The 17,815-nt window shown below is 43.4% G+C and overlaps 1 protein-coding gene across 2 annotated transcripts in view; it reads right to left on the bottom strand.

The window, feature by feature from the left end:
- MKX (mohawk homeobox) overlaps nucleotides 1–8,409 on the bottom strand; it is a 56,857-nt gene extending 48,448 nt beyond the window's left edge. Inside the window, exons 1-3 of one of the 2 annotated variants that reach the window (XM_050939159.1) lie at nucleotides 8,368–8,409; nucleotides 5,621–5,908; nucleotides 2,790–2,949 (exon numbers count right to left, since the gene is read on the bottom strand). In XM_050939159.1, coding sequence (XP_050795116.1) covers nucleotides 2,790–2,949; nucleotides 5,621–5,802 — 342 coding nt within the window. In that variant the 5' untranslated portion in view covers nucleotides 5,803–5,908; nucleotides 8,368–8,409. Of the gene's footprint in view, nucleotides 1–2,789; nucleotides 2,950–5,620; nucleotides 5,909–8,367 lie in introns of those variants that run through there. The other variant, XM_050939157.1, reaches the window with a different exon arrangement.
- Between the last annotated feature and the right edge of the window lie 9,406 nt (nucleotides 8,410–17,815).

Below are 17,815 nucleotides of genomic sequence, written 5' to 3'. Positions count from 1 at the left end.
AAAGGATGCTGTAAAGCACCGAGAAACTGAATTGATGAACTGGAAAAAAAGCTAAGATGAAATGTAAGACTGCTTAGAAAATTTGAAGGAATGCAGTCAGGAAAAAACACTACATGTCTTGGCATTTGGTATTACTAGTTTAGAAGGGCACTTATACAATACCCTGTTTGATACATCTGGAATGTGCAACTCTTGGAATGAGAAACAAAATTTTCAAACAGATACAAATATATGGCCCGGAATCTGCTCTTTGTTATCCCACTCTCAATTCAAAGTAACTCCACTGACTTCAGATTTACACCAGTGTGTCTGAGATCACAACCTGGTTCTGTGTGTTTAATGCTCAAGGTTCAACTATTTTGATCTGGATTACAGTCTTGTTCTTTTTTGGCATTTGAAAAGCATATATGGGATACTGTTGTTTTATTCTTCCACGTGCAGGAATTACTGTGGATGCCAGACATATATATTTATCTCTCATATAGATGCTATGGTGCTTCTGGATTAAAAGAATACTGCACCTGAATTATGGGAAAAACAGATGGAGTTTCTCTTTGATCATGTGCTTCTGTATATTAAGATAATAACGGGTTTGCATGATTCTTTAAAATGTGATTTTCACATAAAATGCCTAGGTCAAATTCAACCCCAGTGTAACTCTGGTGAAGTCAATGGCCAGGGATTAATTTAGCTCAATATTATTCTTTTACTCTGCATCCTACTTAGAATATAAATTCTGTGGAATAGGGGCCAGGTCTCACTCCATGTTTGTACAGCCTCTATCACAATTGGGGCTTGTGATTGCTACTATCATGTAAATATTAAACAATATCGATCCAATACAGTTTGCTTTATACAGTTCATTTGTGGCATTTCTAAAGAAAAACAGAGAAATTTTTCTAATATACCAGCTATGTGAAATGATATTTTCTCCACACATGTATTCTGAAAATATTTTAAGTCTCATGTAAAAATATAGAAATGTTCTACAAGGTGCAGCCCAATAATAGTCATATTAAGCTGTTGTAAGTTATAGTTATGTAATCATATTTAAAAATTCAGAGTGATCCTCTCATACCTGTTTTTTAAAAATGAGATATGCTGTTTTAACTATATCTTCCAGTTATGGCATTTTCCAGGATGTTAATATTATTTTGGTCAAAGCTATGTTGCATTCACTAGTGCATGCATTCCACGCACATACAAAAGAGGTACTGTCTTCCAATCATAGTTCATAGTACAGTCTTCTTTGAGGGAACATGCAAACTAATATTGGATTCCTATCTCCTTCCTACTTTTCTAATATTTTATGATATTTTGCTACACAATGTAATCTGCTAAGTGGCACCTAATGCACACAGTGGAGTACTGAGGCCTTGACCCTGCAGAGACATGCACACATGCTTATCTTTATGCACCATGATGAGTCGAGAAAATCATTCAGAATGTGTAAGTCTTTGCAGGATCAGAGCCTGAGATAGCACCACCCCACAGCTGATACCATGTAACTCCATCATTTAACAGATGGTGCCAGATGAAAAATGAAAATAAAAGGAAGATTTACAAATCCTTGGGAGTCAATCCTATACTCCTTTCTCTTGACACAACCGTCATGAATTTCAATGGGAGTTTTGCCCAGGTAAGTAAAATCAGATAGGCTCCCACATCTTGCTAGATCTTATAAAGATCATTTGTATATACAGTCTTGTGAAAATGGGAAAGTCAGAATCATTAGCTGCAGGTACCCTTTGTGTGTAATGGGTGTAATAGTAGTAGTGGATAGCTTTTTCCATTCTATCCCATTTTCATATGGGAAATGAACAGCTAGTCATCACTTTCTGAAACATTTGATTTTTGTGCTAAAAATCTTCCATGCTTAGTGGTTGCCTTAAGAGGATTTTTAAAGACTAAGCGAAATTGCTTTTATGAATGAGATGATTAACAAATATACCCCTTTCTCACAAAAAAAGGAATCTCTTGCAACTTGTGTTTTAAGAGTTCTACCATCAGCATGAATGAAGTTAGAAAGTTCAAACGTGGTAGAGAAATAGTCCTCTTTGAGAGGAAGTATTTATGGTTTGGTTCTGAATGAGTTAAACAAGTGCCGGGAGTCCTTGCCTCATTCTTTGTTCCTGAGACCTCTCCTGCCCCCAGCTAGACCTTTCAAGGTGTGAGTGGGCTGAGCTACGGACTTTGCAAGAGACACCTGTCTCAGTCACTAAGGTGAGCACTGGTGTTACAGAGGGGGTAGCCAATTACTTGCATAGTGCGGAGGGGGTTTTCTTATTATATATATTCCCACAGCATTGGAGAGAGACACTCCATACTATGGAAATTCTATCTAACAAGGTGTTATGAGTATGTGACCGTTTGTTCAGTGCACAGAATTCAAGAAATGCAAGCTGAGGTGACACGTGCGTGTACCGCGTGTGCACACCTTACAACGGAGTCTTTAATTAGGTGATCACTTCGCATTTTCAAATAGGCCAGTATAAACCGCACCCACACTAGAGTGTTTGGTCAGCCTCCTTAACAGGCTTCCAATGTAGGTTTGTGGGTGCCCGCATGTATTGCTTCCTGTGTATTAAATATTTCACACCCAACCGGTGTCAGGCCTCCAGCTCCCTGTCAGCACCTGGGGGGTGTGAGGGGGATACGTGGCCCTACATTTTCACCCCACGGAGAGTGTCACACGAGGGAGGCTGGCGCCCGGCGGCTGTGCAGAGCCAGTGGATGGACACCGCCGGTGCCTGATTCTGGCTGCTTTCCCTGCCAGTGCGCGGGGTTACCTGCACCAGGGTCATCTGGGAGCCGAGGGCCAGCAGGATCTTCTCGGTCTTGGTGGGGTAGGGGTTGTCCCGGTGCTTGTACAGCCACTGCTTGAGCGGCCGGGCCATGTCCTGCAGCGCCTGCCTCTTGTGCCGCACCTTCCCGCTGCTCTGCCGGGCCCTGCACAGGGAGAGAGCGGCCCAGCCGGTTAGTAACTCGAGGGGGTCCTCTGCCAGCCGCCCTCCCAGCGATCGCTGCCGCGCAGGGGCCCCGGAGCCGGAGCTCGCTGCCCGAGAGCGGAGGACACGGTGTGTGTGCACACGTGCGTATCACACCGCACCACTGATCTGTAGCGCTGGACACGTGTGTGTACACACACCGCACTATGCACTACAACCAGCGACAGGGGCCGGGGCAGCTACAACATCTATAAACCCACCCCCGAGCGATGTCTTCTTTGTGTGTGTTATGTATGCTTTGTGTGGGTGTAACACGTAGGGACATGCACCCCACTGCACATGCAAGCCATATATTTGCAGCAAAGGTCCTACAGCACATTCCTGCAAAACAAACAAGCAAAGCACTCCCATCCACTTCATCATGGTTTTCTAACATGAGTGAAATTAATCCCAAAGAATGATGACAAAACACTACGTAACAATACTTATATGATTGTCACCTAAAAAGTGATGTATTCAGCAACCTCCGTGTCTGTGCATTAAGACATGGGGCCAACTGCCTACAAGAAAATAGAACTTGCATTCCATACACCCACTCCTGTGCTCTGCATATTGCAGTTTGCATGTTTCTCCACTTTGTCCGAAGAAACAAACTCCTCAGATTTCCACGACGAAGTAGGAAAACTGTAAGAAACGTTTCAGTGAGACGCACAAGTAGAAGGCTGACCTTGGGACAGCGAAGAGGGGAGGGAGGAATGTAAAACAGACAAAACAGAGATTGCAATACACAAATATTTAGTGCCTGCCATAAAAACCCAATGTCCTCCTAGCACACAAAAGAACGGGGGTGGCAAAGGGTTACATATAGCCGAGCTGAAGTATTAGATTGCTGAGTAACGTGAATTTCCACAAAGTGTTTGGCACATTAGCGGCTGTTATCAGGAGGTGTATGGTTTTCGGCATCTGCAAATAATATTTTTGGTAGGTTTGTAATCGGCCTTTTCCGCAGGTTTGCAAGATCTAAAGAAGCCTGTCTTGAGCACATTTAGCGTTTGAAAACATTGCAGCACCCCATCCCTGCCTGGCTGACATCCGTTGTATCGCCACCAGAAATGCGTTCTTCTGCACAGCACGCTGGGAATGTACACTTACAAACCTGGCTAATCTCACCGAGTTAATGTGCCAGTGACAGACAATCCATTCATGCTACAACTTTAAGATGTTAAGCAGGTCCTGGTTCATTGGTGCACAAACCCTTGTTAAATCAAGAGATCAGACAATCATTCTCTTGAAAACACACGTGTCATTTCCCAAATTTGCAGGCAAAAATCAGCATCTCGGATTTGAAAACAAACTAAAACAGGAAAAAGTGAAACGCTAGTTTAAAAGATTAAAAAATGCTTAAGGAAATAAATAGAGGAAACAATAAACCAAATTCAGAAGAACAAACATTCAGTCCGATTAAAAATATATTCCCAGGATACATTCCCAATGAAATGCCTGCTACGTCGTTAGCGGCTGCTACAGGGAACAGGAAGAAATGTGATTTTGGTGTTGTAGTTCCAGACTTTGTCGGAAGGTGTCGCTGTCTGGCTTCGCCAGCTACCTCCCATATTTTCCGGATTCTCTCGCCTGTTTCCTGCCCTTTTAAAACACTTTATTTAAAATCTATGTCTGAATCGGCTGGTAATAACATTTTGATGAAACATAATCTCTGCCCTACCAACCAGCAATGCAGTTAGAAGTATGAGCTTATGCAATCTTTAAGGTGGAAATTCAGCAATAAAAATAGCTCTTCAGCATTTTTCATTTTCCTTATCTCTTTTAATGCCTTAATCCTTAGTTTGTAAATTTAACCAAAGATTAATCACATCAACACTACAAAGTATATTTTATTAGCCTTTTAAACTAACGAAATTTATTACTCTCCCTCCTCCTACACCATCTCCCTTTTCACCTGTTCCAGAACAAACATTAAACATCCGATGTTTTATCGTCAGGTGGATTTTTAGCACAACTCTGTGTCTAATACCAATATTCCCGGTCTTTGACGAGCTTTAATGAAAGAATAATTATTTTTAAATCCTCTTGCAAACATTGTAACAAAAAATAAAGTTTATTTTCTTGAGCTCAGCCAGTAAATTTAAAACAAAAACAAATTTGTAGACAGTTTGATTTACACTGTTAGACTTTCTTAAGCTCCATTTGCTAAAAAGATCTCAAGATGTCACTTCCTAGAGCTTGTGTTTTATAGCTTGCCCTATTTGGCTGATTTAATACAATGCCATGAGAAAGGATCGTTTATAGAGAGGCTTTCCTTCTTGCTGGTCTGTTATTGCAGAGTTAATATTTGAAAACAAACAAACAAACAGGATAAAGACGTATTTTACCCCTTTTTGTATTTGTATTTTTAAAAAGTAGGAGATCAGTCATCCAAAACCAGAAGTACTGTACACTAGTTCACACATTCCAGTAAAATAAGATTGACACTGCATTATCTACTACCGGAATTTGCACTATCCATAGCTGTGGAACTGGAATCTCAAGAGATTAAGGTTTAAAAAACATATTCACAATAACCAGTCAAACACTCGTTTGACACCGCTAGGTTGTGTTGTTATGTAGCGCTGCAAGAGTAACACAAATGACAGTGATCAGAATGAGGGCCATACCCTGTCCGCCTGTTCCGAAGACTGAGGTTGTCTTTAATTGAAGGGCTGTCGGGAATGTGCACTTCGGGGTGGTGTGGGCTGTCAATGACCCCCAGGTAAGGCCGGCTGTTATTTTCCCTTTCTTTGGCGTTTTCCTCAAAAAGCACTTGGCTGTTGAATTTGTTAAAGACTACGGTGTTCATGGTGTGGGGGCTGGTGGTCGGCTGCAGTTTGCCTGGTTCTTCAGTTGCAGCAGACTCTGGTAAGTGGGAAACTTGCAGCTTGGATGTCCAGATGACTCGGATTGTGCTGGAAAGAAGCAGCATCGGGTTACTCGAGGAAATCAGTCATATCATAGTAATTATTTAAACACGAAAAACATCTAGGCGAACTTGGCAGGGAAGGAGCTGTCTGCTGCTGCTTTTGCTGCACACGGATCACTATAGGTCTCCATGTCCAGTCTGAATTGTTGCCCAGGTTGTGCAGCTGCTCTTTGTGCGTGAGAGCGGGTGTAGGCACAACTGCGTTCTGTGTTCCTGATTCTCATTGGAATTCCTGCCCCATCATCGCTTCTCCTGCTGTAAAATCGCCCCCGCAGGGTTATCTAAAAGCCTCCATCATCCGCGGGGCTCCCCAGGGTGTCGCAACAGCCTGGAGCTTCCCCTCTCCGCCCCCACCCCCCAGGGAATAAGGACACACATTGTTTTCATTACCGTAAAGCCTGAACGCTCGCTTTTACACAGAGCTTACCCGCGAGGAAGAACTACAGCGCAGGGCTCGTTACTAACTAAGCTCCGGAGCCATAAACTCATCTCCTGGAGGCTCTGCGGTGCGCGCTGCTATCTAGAGCTCACAAAGGCTGGACTGTGGGGCCTTCCTTCCAGAGGGTGGGCAATGGCCCTTGTAAACGGGACTCAAGATCCTCAAAACACATACGCAGCCCGGGAGACAGAGCGCTTTGATCGCCCGGACACACAGCGCAGGAGCCTCACGCTGTCGGGACACCAGTGTTTCCCGATTCACGGTGTGAGTGTGGGTAAAACACGGGAGATCCGCGTCCCGGCGGGGCGAGGATTTAGGATCAGAGGAGATCAGGTGGAGGGGAAGCTGGAGCCATAGCCCAGCGAGGCCCGGGGAAGGCGGCATGGGCATGGCAACCAGAGGTGCTGGAACAAGGGTGCTGCTGCACCTCCTGGCTTGAAGTGATTTCCATCCTATACCCCGGTTACAGTTCGGTTCAATGGCTCTGGGCATCCCCACTCTACACATTGTCCCAGCGCCCCAGATGGCAGGGCCCAGAGAAGGGCGGGAAAGGGAACGGGTTACAAGCTTTGGTGTGTGGCCGAGTCTCTGGCTAATTACATCCCCCCTCTGGCACTAAGGTGAGCCTGGCCTATGATTAAGAGGCTGGAAGAGCTGCGGAAGATAGCGCCGCTGGGCGCCCTCTTCTTGCAAATACCAAGGCTTATCCATTAGCCCGCGGGCCAGGCAGGCGGACCGGTCCACTTAGCGCCATGAACTCGAACGACACGTTCTCGGAGAGGGGCGATGTCTTGTCTGGTGTCAAAGCCTATCTGGCCGACCCCTGCCCTGAGGCGATGTGTGGGAGAGTCCTGCGTGCCTTGGGGTTTGTTTTTAAAGCTGCCCCCTGCCCATCGCGACCCGCTCTTGTGTTGCAAAGAACAGCCCCCTTCCCGCTGCCGCTCCTGCCTCCCCTGCACCAGCCCAGGGAACCTGCAGCCCAGCCAGCCCGCCCTCGCCAGCTGCTCCCGGAGCTGCTGCGCGGAGAAATGTTTAAGTTACTGTACACAGCAATTAAAACTCGGCCACTGTCAATATTTGCAAGGATGCCATTCAGACATTATTTGGCTGCTGCGTGTGAAATATGACTAGATGTCTGAATCCACTAGCCTGGGACGTGCACACTGCTCCGAGTGTGTGTTTGCACACAGATACACACATTACAATTACACCGCTTCGGATTTTCCACAGCTCCTCCTTGCTTCTTCTTTGGGAGCTGCTCTGCCCCACCATCCATAACTGCCCTTTAAGCGCGGCAAAGGATCCATCATCTGTTCTACCCCCAAAGGGTTTGTTTGCCGACGTGCTTATTTTGCCCGGCCGCGCGATCAATCACATTTGCTTTCCTGTCCTAACCCCCTACAGAAAGCAAAGGCGTTTCCATGATCCAGCCGAGGTGTTTTCAGACATCGAGGGAGCAAAAAACACATCTGAATCTAACAAGCCAACTCTTCTGACACGGATTTTAAACACAAACTATTTGCCAGGGGCTTAACGGCACAAAATTACTTGCTAACATAATCCACTGGTGCCCAAGGCACAGCTCCCAGGTGTATGTATCCAGCACAGCTAGGTCCATCCCGAGCTACAGCCCTATCCCCGGCACACATGGATTTTGCTTTACTTCCCCAATAGGGCAGGTCACATTCCAGAGCAAACTATCCTGCTGTTGTCAGTCCCGGCAGACAACACACACACACGCACAGACACGTGGCTGACAACACCGAAGAACCGAAACCCGGGAAACCACCGGCTCTCCCTTTCCAGCAGCCCGGGAAGCGCTCAGCTCGGCCTGGCTGTGCTTGCGGCGCTAGCCCGGGAGACGTGCTTGCCAGGCAGGAGCCAGGAGGCCGGTTCAGCCGGGGGAAGGTCCCTCCCGCGGGGGTCCTGCACACACGGCAGCTAAGCAGCGGGGCAGAGCCGGGCTGCAGAGCCGCGCCAGCCGCCTGGCGGCGAGGAGACAATACCTGGTGCGGGCGGGGCCGCGGAGTCCGCTCTGTCGCGAATAATCCAGCTGGGTCCCTACTCCCCTTCCCACTCCCGCCACATGTTTGCTACACACACCGCCCGAGCTATGACCACACCGACAGCGGCAGCCGCTCCTCTTTATTTACCAAGCGGCAGGCACGGCCAGGCCCCGGAACATGAATCCCGAAGCCGTCTCATGTTTCCTAGCTGCGGAGCTCAGCCTGCGAACATCCTCCCATTGCGCTATCCACCTTCCGGGGCCGTGCAGAGGGGAGGCTACCGGGCTCCTCGGCGATTCTCCGCGGCGTCAGGCTGCGGAGAGACGTGCCCAGCGGGAGCCTCTTGCGCCTTATTTTTTTCTGCTTTTGCTCCTAAAATCCTCGGAGAACCCGCCCTTTCCCCCATTGCTTGCAAGGGAGCGAAGCCCCGCCGCGCTGCGCGCCTGGCTCCAGTGACCGGGGGACCTCGGGGCCACTGGGGTCCTCGTTCTGACAGCCCGTCCGGGGACAGGGTAGCTGTTGTGGTCGGGGTCGGACAGAGGTGAGGCGGGGAAAACCGGCACATTCATCCCAGCCTGTGCTTGCTACCATCCAAACACCTTCAGTGCACACGGTAACCCAGTAAGGTTTACCTGGCTGTTTGCTACGCAGGTGGAACTGGAGCTCCTTCGGAGCAGATGGGGGAAACCCACTTACAACTGCCCTCGGGAGCGCCGGGCTGGTTAACCTGTTATTTTAGACAGACAGGCCGAGGAATGGCCAAGGAGACATTAGCTTTCTTCCTATGCTTCTGTCCGACCAGGAAATGGTTTGCAGCTCCAGCTGGCTAACACCTGCTCTAATGAGTGACATCACTTTGTGTCACTGTGATGTCACAATATAATGTGCAGGTAAGACAGTCACCGCTACCTGCTTAACACGTAATACAAGCACATTCAAATGACCGCAAAACAGGGATCGAAACCCTAATTTTAAAATTCACTAGATTGTTATACATTCTAGGAGAATTGGTGGGGCAAGTGGGGTGACATTTTGCGAAGCAGAAAAACATAAGATATTCGAAGCAAAACAAAAAAAGAAACAACTCGCCACTTTTTGTACAAAGTTTTTAAGTGCCGGCTTTTAAAGGCAGCCTTCAGTGTACAGACTGCGCCGAGTTTAAACTAGGAGCTTTCTATCGTCGTTTTATTTTTGTTATCCTACACTTTTCCACCTTACCTTCCGCTCTATTTTCGCATCAAGAGTAATGAATAAGTAAAGACGCTGGCTGTTTTATGGATGGGAGCAGACTTTTAAAAAACGGTGCCTGTAAAGTATACTCGATCTGGGCAAACGGGTGCAGCCTTACTGAAAAGCTTGCAACTCAGCGATTTTTCAGTGCCCCAGGTGAACTGTTTATGGCGTGAAAGTATTATTATAATTGTCTTACAGTTAAACAAAACTCCAAAGCGAAACGCTAGATCAGGAAGGAAAGAAGGAAAAACAACTTCCGAAGGCGATACCTCAGAAAGAGCAAAATGGAAAGACAACATAGAAAGTGTTCATTTTCCAGTTACTGCCTTATTTTCCCTTAGCGCTTGAACTGTAAAAATAATCCCGGACCCGCCGAATAACACGTGGAATTATTTACACTTGACGATACATAATTAGGTTGTAATTCCATGATGGTATTTTGTTACTAAACATAAATCACCGACTGGTTTGCTAATGTCATCTGGGACCCCGAGGTAGAGCTGTAGCCCGGAAGTGGCATAGAGACTGAGAGCAGATCACCACACTGGGATTATGGATTTCAGTGCACCGTGCTGGCGTCTAAACGGTTTAATTAAACATGGTAAAGAATATGTAAACATTCGATGTGTTAGGAGGAAAGGCTACAGGCTCGACAATGATTTTTAAAATCGTGACTACATGACTTTTGCTAATACATAGAATGATGATCCCCAATACAGTAATTCGGTTTATTAATCTGGTAACATTTTTATGAATTCTTTCATACTGATGTTAATACTAAAACGTTAACAGTCCGTGCTCGTTTTATTCCCAAGGAGTAGCCCCATTTATTTCAGGGGATCTGAGATAGTTTACCAAATAATTATGCATTCATCTATCAGTTGTTTAGTAATCACACTAATGTGATTGTCACAATTAACAAGTACATGTTCATAAACACACGTGTCCACATATTACATAATACTACTAATAATGAAGAATAATATGGTTTGGACTTTAGGGAATCTCACTATCTTTGATCTACTTTTGGCGGGGTTGCTTGTTTTAAAAATGTAAACATGTTGTTAACCTTGCTAATGAATCACCATCTATTTTCAGGACTGCACTAGAGGCCTGGTGTGCACCTTAACTACTCATGTAAACTCACTGGAATATAGATTTATTATTTGACTTATAATTGTTCACTTGAACATGGTTTGTAATTAAATTGCACATATAAGGGGTGAAAGCTCACCAAGAAGCAGGATTAGACTTTATAATAATCATATTTTTATTCTTTTTCTATAGACTTTGAATTTCATATAACTATTATATGAAAAACCAACAACACCAATTTTGTAATGTAGCCTTTATCTACAAATGTCACCAAGGAACTTTTGCCACACTTTAATTGTAAATGAAATTTATGCACATTTGGTCCACTACTGAGAACTGTAAAATAGAGATTTGGATAATACTGATACCTAGTTCATTCTGAAGGAGCTCCATAGTGAAGTTGTGATAGGTTCTCAAGACTTCTTGTCTTGTTTTATCATGGAGGTTATTAAATCAAAGTGATGAGAACCCCCACAAGTGACACTTTAATTCTACTTGTAACAAAATTTTAAAACATTAGTAAAACATGATTGTAAAGCTAAGCAAAATATTTACTTCCAAGTTAAAGACTCACTTCCTTGTGTTTTGTAAAGATGCTGTTTTACTAAAGGCAAAATTCTTTCTAGTGGAATCATTTTTTCCATTAGTGCTTTCAAAAGAAATTCTTGTCATTTAGGCCACATCCCCAGTCATCAGCAAGTCTTCTAGAAACAAACAGATGTCAGAGCCAGGAGATTGAGTGCTGTTCTCCCAATTGGTCATATTAATCGATAGATGGACAGTAGGTTAACAAAAAGAACACCCTGTATGGCTGATTGCAATAAAAAATATTTTTTTAAAAAAATCAACATTTGGAAAGCGGTGCTGGAAAAATACCAACAGGCCCTGTGGGGAAAAATCTGCCAAACAGTGAGAAGGAACTGCAGGAGCAGTTGGCACCAGAATACCTTACAAGCCTTTAAAGTAGTGAGATCTACCAAATAATCACATGTAAATTTCACATACACTCTCCCCCTCCATATTTTATTTCTTAGATCACATTTGAAAAGCTTTAATGAAAACAAGATTTCTATTTTTGGAGCTTGTTTAACATTTAGAATGTGATACAAAATGTAGGCTTTATGTTTTTAATTAAGGTTACTTACTCAATACTGCATGGAACAGGATGTCCATAGCTGTTAGCTGGGCAGTGAGTTCCCAGCTCAGTTCACTCACACTTCAGAATGTCCATAGAGGGATGGCAACAGAGATGTTCTGTCTCAGAAACTATAAAAGATTACACAAATAACACCAGCAGTGAAATATTAACTGTCTCTAAGGACAGAAATTCATAACAGGATGGAATGACTGAGTGTTTTAGGATATAGATCAAAACCTGAACAACAGTTTTGAACTCAAAATGGGGGAAGGATAGCTCAGTGGTTTGAGCATTGGCCTGCTAAACCCAGGGTTGTGAGTTCAATCCTTGAGGGAGAAAATTTAGGGATCTAGGGCAAAAATTGGTCCTGCTAGTGAAGGCAGGGGGCTGGACTTGATGACCTTTCAAGGTCCGTTCCAGTTCTAGGAGATTGGTATATCTCCACTTATTACCTTTATCTGTCACCTAGAGTCCCACTGAGAAGTTGATTCTGTATTTAATGTAATTGGAAATTTCCATTCATGACTCAGGAATGACCCTTTTGGTGACTACAGCTCGTAGCTGGAACCCAGAGAAGTGTCAGGAGGGCATTTTTCAAACACGCATTACTCAGAATGGGCTCCATAGGGCCTGAAAGAGGCACTGTGGGCCTAATGATATTTCCCACTGGAAACACCAGTAAGTGCAGGCTAGAGTTCAGAAGGTGATTTGCTTTAAAGACTGAAATAATAGAAACCTCCAAATCACAAGCCCTGCTGTGATACCAATGGCACTGAACAGGAAATGGTGAGTACTGGCTAGCCAAGACCATGGGAAGCCCCACCTGCTGAGCAAGCTCCGGAGCACATTGAAATCATGAAGAAAATTACTCAGCTTTCTCCTTTTCTCTTTAGTGCTGCTCTGAGAACCTTCTTTTTCAATGCTGTGGCAAGCTGAGATCATGCTGAAGTTTCCAAGTGGTGGGTCTCAAATACAGTTTTCCACTAATTCTTTCACTTTCAACAATCCAATCCACTTTTAGCCTAGCAACAACGATCCTTCCCCTTCCACAAAATATCACTCATATACCTCATGAGCTATAATTTTTAAAATGTTATATTTCAAAAATATCATCTTGGACCAGACCCTGAAAGGTATTTAGGCACCTAATTCCCATTGATTTCAGTGGAAGTTCAGCACCTAGATACCTGTAAGAATCTGGGCTCTTCTTTATGTACAATTCCTTTCAGCTGCAGATTCCCACAGTTAACATATAGGTTTAAAATTCAAAGAATTTCCCTGTCTCATTCACACACACTGTGCTACATGATTTTGGGTGGCTAATAACTTCTACCTGTATTTAAATAGCCTAAAGCCCTCATGTAGGTGAGGGATTGTTTAGGATAATACAACAGAAGCCTTATTTACTTTCCTACACAGACCAGGTGTTGACAACTGTTGTTAACAATGATTGCAGATGAACCAGCACTGAACATGTTTCAGCTGTAAATGTAGAGAAGGAAAAACCTGGTTAACCAAATTAACTGAAATGGTGAGAAACTGGGCTTCCCCTCATATGACCCATGTTTAATGCTTCAGTTGTAATCACTCCAACTGCTACTGTTTGGTAATCTAGACCAGGCCTCAAGAGCAAAGAAATGACACTAAGTAAAGGTAAATTTAGGATGTGTTTCCTAATAGTGAGACCTCATTAGACTGGGGAATACTCTCCTCCCAAAGCAACTGGTGGAAGCCTCCTCTCTTGAGACACCTGAAATCAGACTGGATCAAGTTCTAGAAAATATGCTGTCACAGGTGCTGTTTTTCCAAGTTGCTGGGGGTGCTTGATTTCCACCCTCAACTCCACTCCTACACCAAACCCCCATCCTGCCTCTTCCCCTGTTCCATCCCCTTCCCTGAGTGCACCCCCTCACCCACTCCTCCCCTCTCCCCCACCCCACACCTGTCATAAACAGATAGAGACATTAACCATTTAGCTTTCATCTATAAAAGGGTTAACAAACAGTGACCTGAAACACCTGACCAAAGGACCAATCAGGAGACAAAATACTTTCAAAACTGGGTGGAGGGAAGTTTGGGTGTAAGTTCTTTGTTTTGGTTTGGTAACCCTCTTGGCTCTGAGAGTGATCTCTATCTCCAGGCTTTCTAATCTTCTGTTTCCAAGTTGTAAGTACAAGGATAGTAAGACAATAGGTTTATATTTTTTTTTTGTATTTACATGTGTGTAGTTGCTGCAATGTTTTAAATTGTATTCTTTTTGGATAAGGCTGTTTATTCATTTTTTCTTTTAAGCAATTGACCCTGTATATTGTCACCTTGATACAGAGACCAATTTTATGTCTTTGTCTTTGTCTTTCTTTTTATATAAAGCTTTCTTTAAGACCTGTGGATTTTTTTTTTTTTTAGTGGGGGCTCAAGGGGATTGAGTCTGCAGCTCACCAGGGAATTGGTGGGAGGAAGAAGACGGGGGGGGGGGGAAGAGAAAATCTCTGTTAGATTTACTAAGCCTCAATTTGCATAACCTCTGGGTGAGGGGAGAGAAATATTTGATTTCTCGGTATTTGTGTTTCAAGGACTTAAAGCAGGGAATCTCCTAGAGTACCCAGGGTGGGGAAATCTGGGAGGAGGTAAAGAGGGGAAGGGAAGTGGGTTATTTCCCTTTGTTGTGAGACTCAAGGAATCTGAGTCTTGGGGTCCCCAGGGAAGGTTTTGGGGAGACCACAGTGAGCGAGACACTGGAATCTTCTGGCTGGTGGCAGCGATATCAGATCCAAGCTGGTAATTAAGTTTGGAGGTTTCATGCTAGCTTCTCATGTTCTGAACTCTAAGGTTCAGATCTAAGTAGGAAAGTTATGATAGCACCTTCTGCATGCTACTGAACAGCTGATCACCAGCAAGCAGGAAGTGCTGGGGGGCAGGGCTGCTGGTGGGTGCTGAGCATCCACTAGTGTACTGTACCAAACAAAAGGAGCAAGCTTGCATTGGTAGGGAAATAGGCCACATAACCAAATTAACCTAGCCTAGTAGGTTATCACAGATGATGTCAACAAAAACTTTTTCCTGATGCAATCATGGTGGACAGAAGTCTGATACATAAGGAGAACAACTGTTTTATAGGTCCATTCAAAAATGCTAAGTCTGACTCTAGGGCTATGATCAAATCCTTGGAAAAATATGTTCAGAGCCTCTAGGAATTAAAGGGATATTAGCAGGGAAATGGGAGATCTCTGCAGTTTCATGAGGGATGCGAAGGATCCATCTGAAAAATAAAACAAAACCTTGTATTTTTCTTTTTACAGATATTGGACCAAACAAATTAGTAAGAGGAAGATGTTAAGTGGGAAGCTATATTTGAAAAGTGAACAAACCAATATAATGTATGGCTGTTTTTAAATTAACTTTCCTTCTGACTCTGGCCAGATGATATTGTTAAGCTGCAGGTTAAGGGAATGTGGAGCTCAAAGGAAAATGAAAAGGCAAAAAGACAAGATTGTCCATCTATGACATTCTGAAGACTGGCAGAATTAACAGAGAAACAAAATCCTGTTTTGTCCAATTTTAGTCAGACTAAATTCATTGAGCAACAAAGATTATACACCTAGCAGAGACTTGCTCTCAGAGTAACTCACACCATTATTTCCTACCAGGAAAGACATTAATATAAAAAAGATGGCCTTGAGTATGAAAACAACTGAAAGTAAGATTCTGCAAAATTATATCTAGAAGAAACAGACAATGTCAGAAATGACAGCTGAAAAGAAGAGCTGTCCCAGAGTCTTTTAAAATAGAAGAGACCACTTTGTGTTAAAATAGTATTAACTGGAAACACTGTGTGAGTGGTTTCAGATGTTCGACATATCAGAAAAGGACTCTGGAAGATCCTGCCTCCTTGTGATCCAGTGTTAACAGTCACTCTAAACCCAAAAAGAGAATGGTAGGCTCCCTGGGTTACTTGGAAAAATTACAACCTAAGGCTGTTAATTTAGAATGTTGTAACCACAGCAATATGATGCCTCCAGTTTATCGCCCTGTCTGTCATGGATAGCATGGACCTCTGATGCATTCAAGCACTGTTTTTCCTCTCACTTTATCCAGTCATGTATTCAGAGGTGGCCATCACTTCCTCACAGAGAATAATGACCAGTAAATAAGGTAACTCTTGCTAAATACATAGTCCTTTTCATCCATAGATCTCAAAGGTGGGTAAGCATTATTATCCCCATTTAGGAGTTTAGTAGATTAAAGCAAGAAGACTCAGACTTGATCAAGGTCATGTAACAAATCAGTGGTAGATCTAGAAAGAGGACCTTGGTCTGCTGATGCCCAGCATGGAACCCTGGACCCGGCTGCCTCATTGTCTCAGGGCAATGGCCAATCACTTGGTGATGGGCTTAGTGCTTTCTTTTTCTCTACATTCTGGGCCACCTCTTGTTTATTGCATTCCTCAGAGTTCCCATTCCCTGGACAAATTATAACAAAGCATATCCTATGTGGATCTGATTCTACTCCTCAGAAGCCAATGTTTTCTTGGCACTGACTTCAAATGACACAGGAGCAGGCCTTGTGTGAGACGCACTGTGCAATTGCAAGACCCATTTGCTCCTCTGAGATGCACGTTATGTTGTAGATGTATTTTCTTCTGAGGACAGCCATGCAGGCAAATAAAATACATGCTTTTACTAAATGTTTGCCAGTGTTTTACTTGGAATAGCATCAGGCAGTGACAGTGATATAATAAGTGTGTAATTATGGAGAAAATCAGATTGGCAAGCGATTCTGTGCAATGATCACCAGGACATTGTGCACTTCATATTCTTGTACTGGAATTCACTGTAGAGTTATATTTGACAAGTGACAGAATAATTCAGTTCCAACTAATCCAGCATCTGAAATAGCAGATTACTGCCAGACATTTCCAAACTAATTAAGGATTTACTGGGGATTCACCAATAATTGGTATGTGCCACAATGCTAAAATTACCTAGTGCTACTTTGAAAACTTAAGGTTAAATATTTAACAGTCTATAACAATAAAAATTCATTTGCTTCATTTCAGACATCTGTGCAAAAAACAAACATCACACATCATTTTATTAAATTCACTAATATTTATTCTGGTTCTCAATCTAGTTTTTCTGAAAGGGATAAAGTCAGATATTTGTAGGGTAACCTATACCACTGGCATGACTTCACGAATATAATAAATATAGTTGCCAAGCTAGCATTTTTAATAATCAAAAGCATTATAATAGGTTTCAAGTTGTGAGGGACTCTTGTTAAAGCCTCTTTTATACATAGGGATAGACATTATGCTAGGGCTGGCCAGAAAACAACAATTCCAGTTAGGAAAAAAAAAAAATCAAGGTTTCAGTATTTCATTCCAATGTGGACCAGGACCTTTTGGGAAATTTTGTGAAAACAGAAGCATGCAAAGTCAATATGGCATGAGTCTGGGATGTGAGAGATGCAAGTCTAAATTCCTGCTCTGCCTGATTCACATCTCCCACATCCAAGGGAAGTGCCCTAACCACCTGGCTATTCTGAGATGGTCTTTTATAACTATTGATATAAAAACATTTAGCCTACATGCTCGACACCTCATCTGTCCTCTACTCCATCTTCATGGGATTTAGTCTACCATTCCAAGCTCTTCAGCATCTTTAAATAGCTGCCATATTTATAACAGAACCAAACCAAAACCTGTAATAGGTGGGTGGCTTACAAGAGTACTGAGGCCTTGTGGTGAAGATATGGGAATGGGATTCATTAGGTCTTGGTTCAATGCCCAACTCTACAACAAATTTGTGTTTGACCTTGGACAAGTTGCAATCTACTACAAGGGGATAATAGTTGTTTTTGACTGTGCCTAACATAGTATGTGCCAGATCATGGGTGGACCATCTAGGTGCTACTGTAACATTAATAATACTGACAGAGAAATGGTTTCCTCCTTCTTACTTTATACTGACAATACTATTCTCC

This window comes from Gopherus flavomarginatus, chromosome 2, assembly GCF_025201925.1.
Source record: "Gopherus flavomarginatus isolate rGopFla2 chromosome 2, rGopFla2.mat.asm, whole genome shotgun sequence".
NCBI classification, from domain to species: Eukaryota; Metazoa; Chordata; order Testudines; family Testudinidae; genus Gopherus; species Gopherus flavomarginatus.
This window is presented reverse-complemented; position numbering and strand designations above follow the sequence as displayed.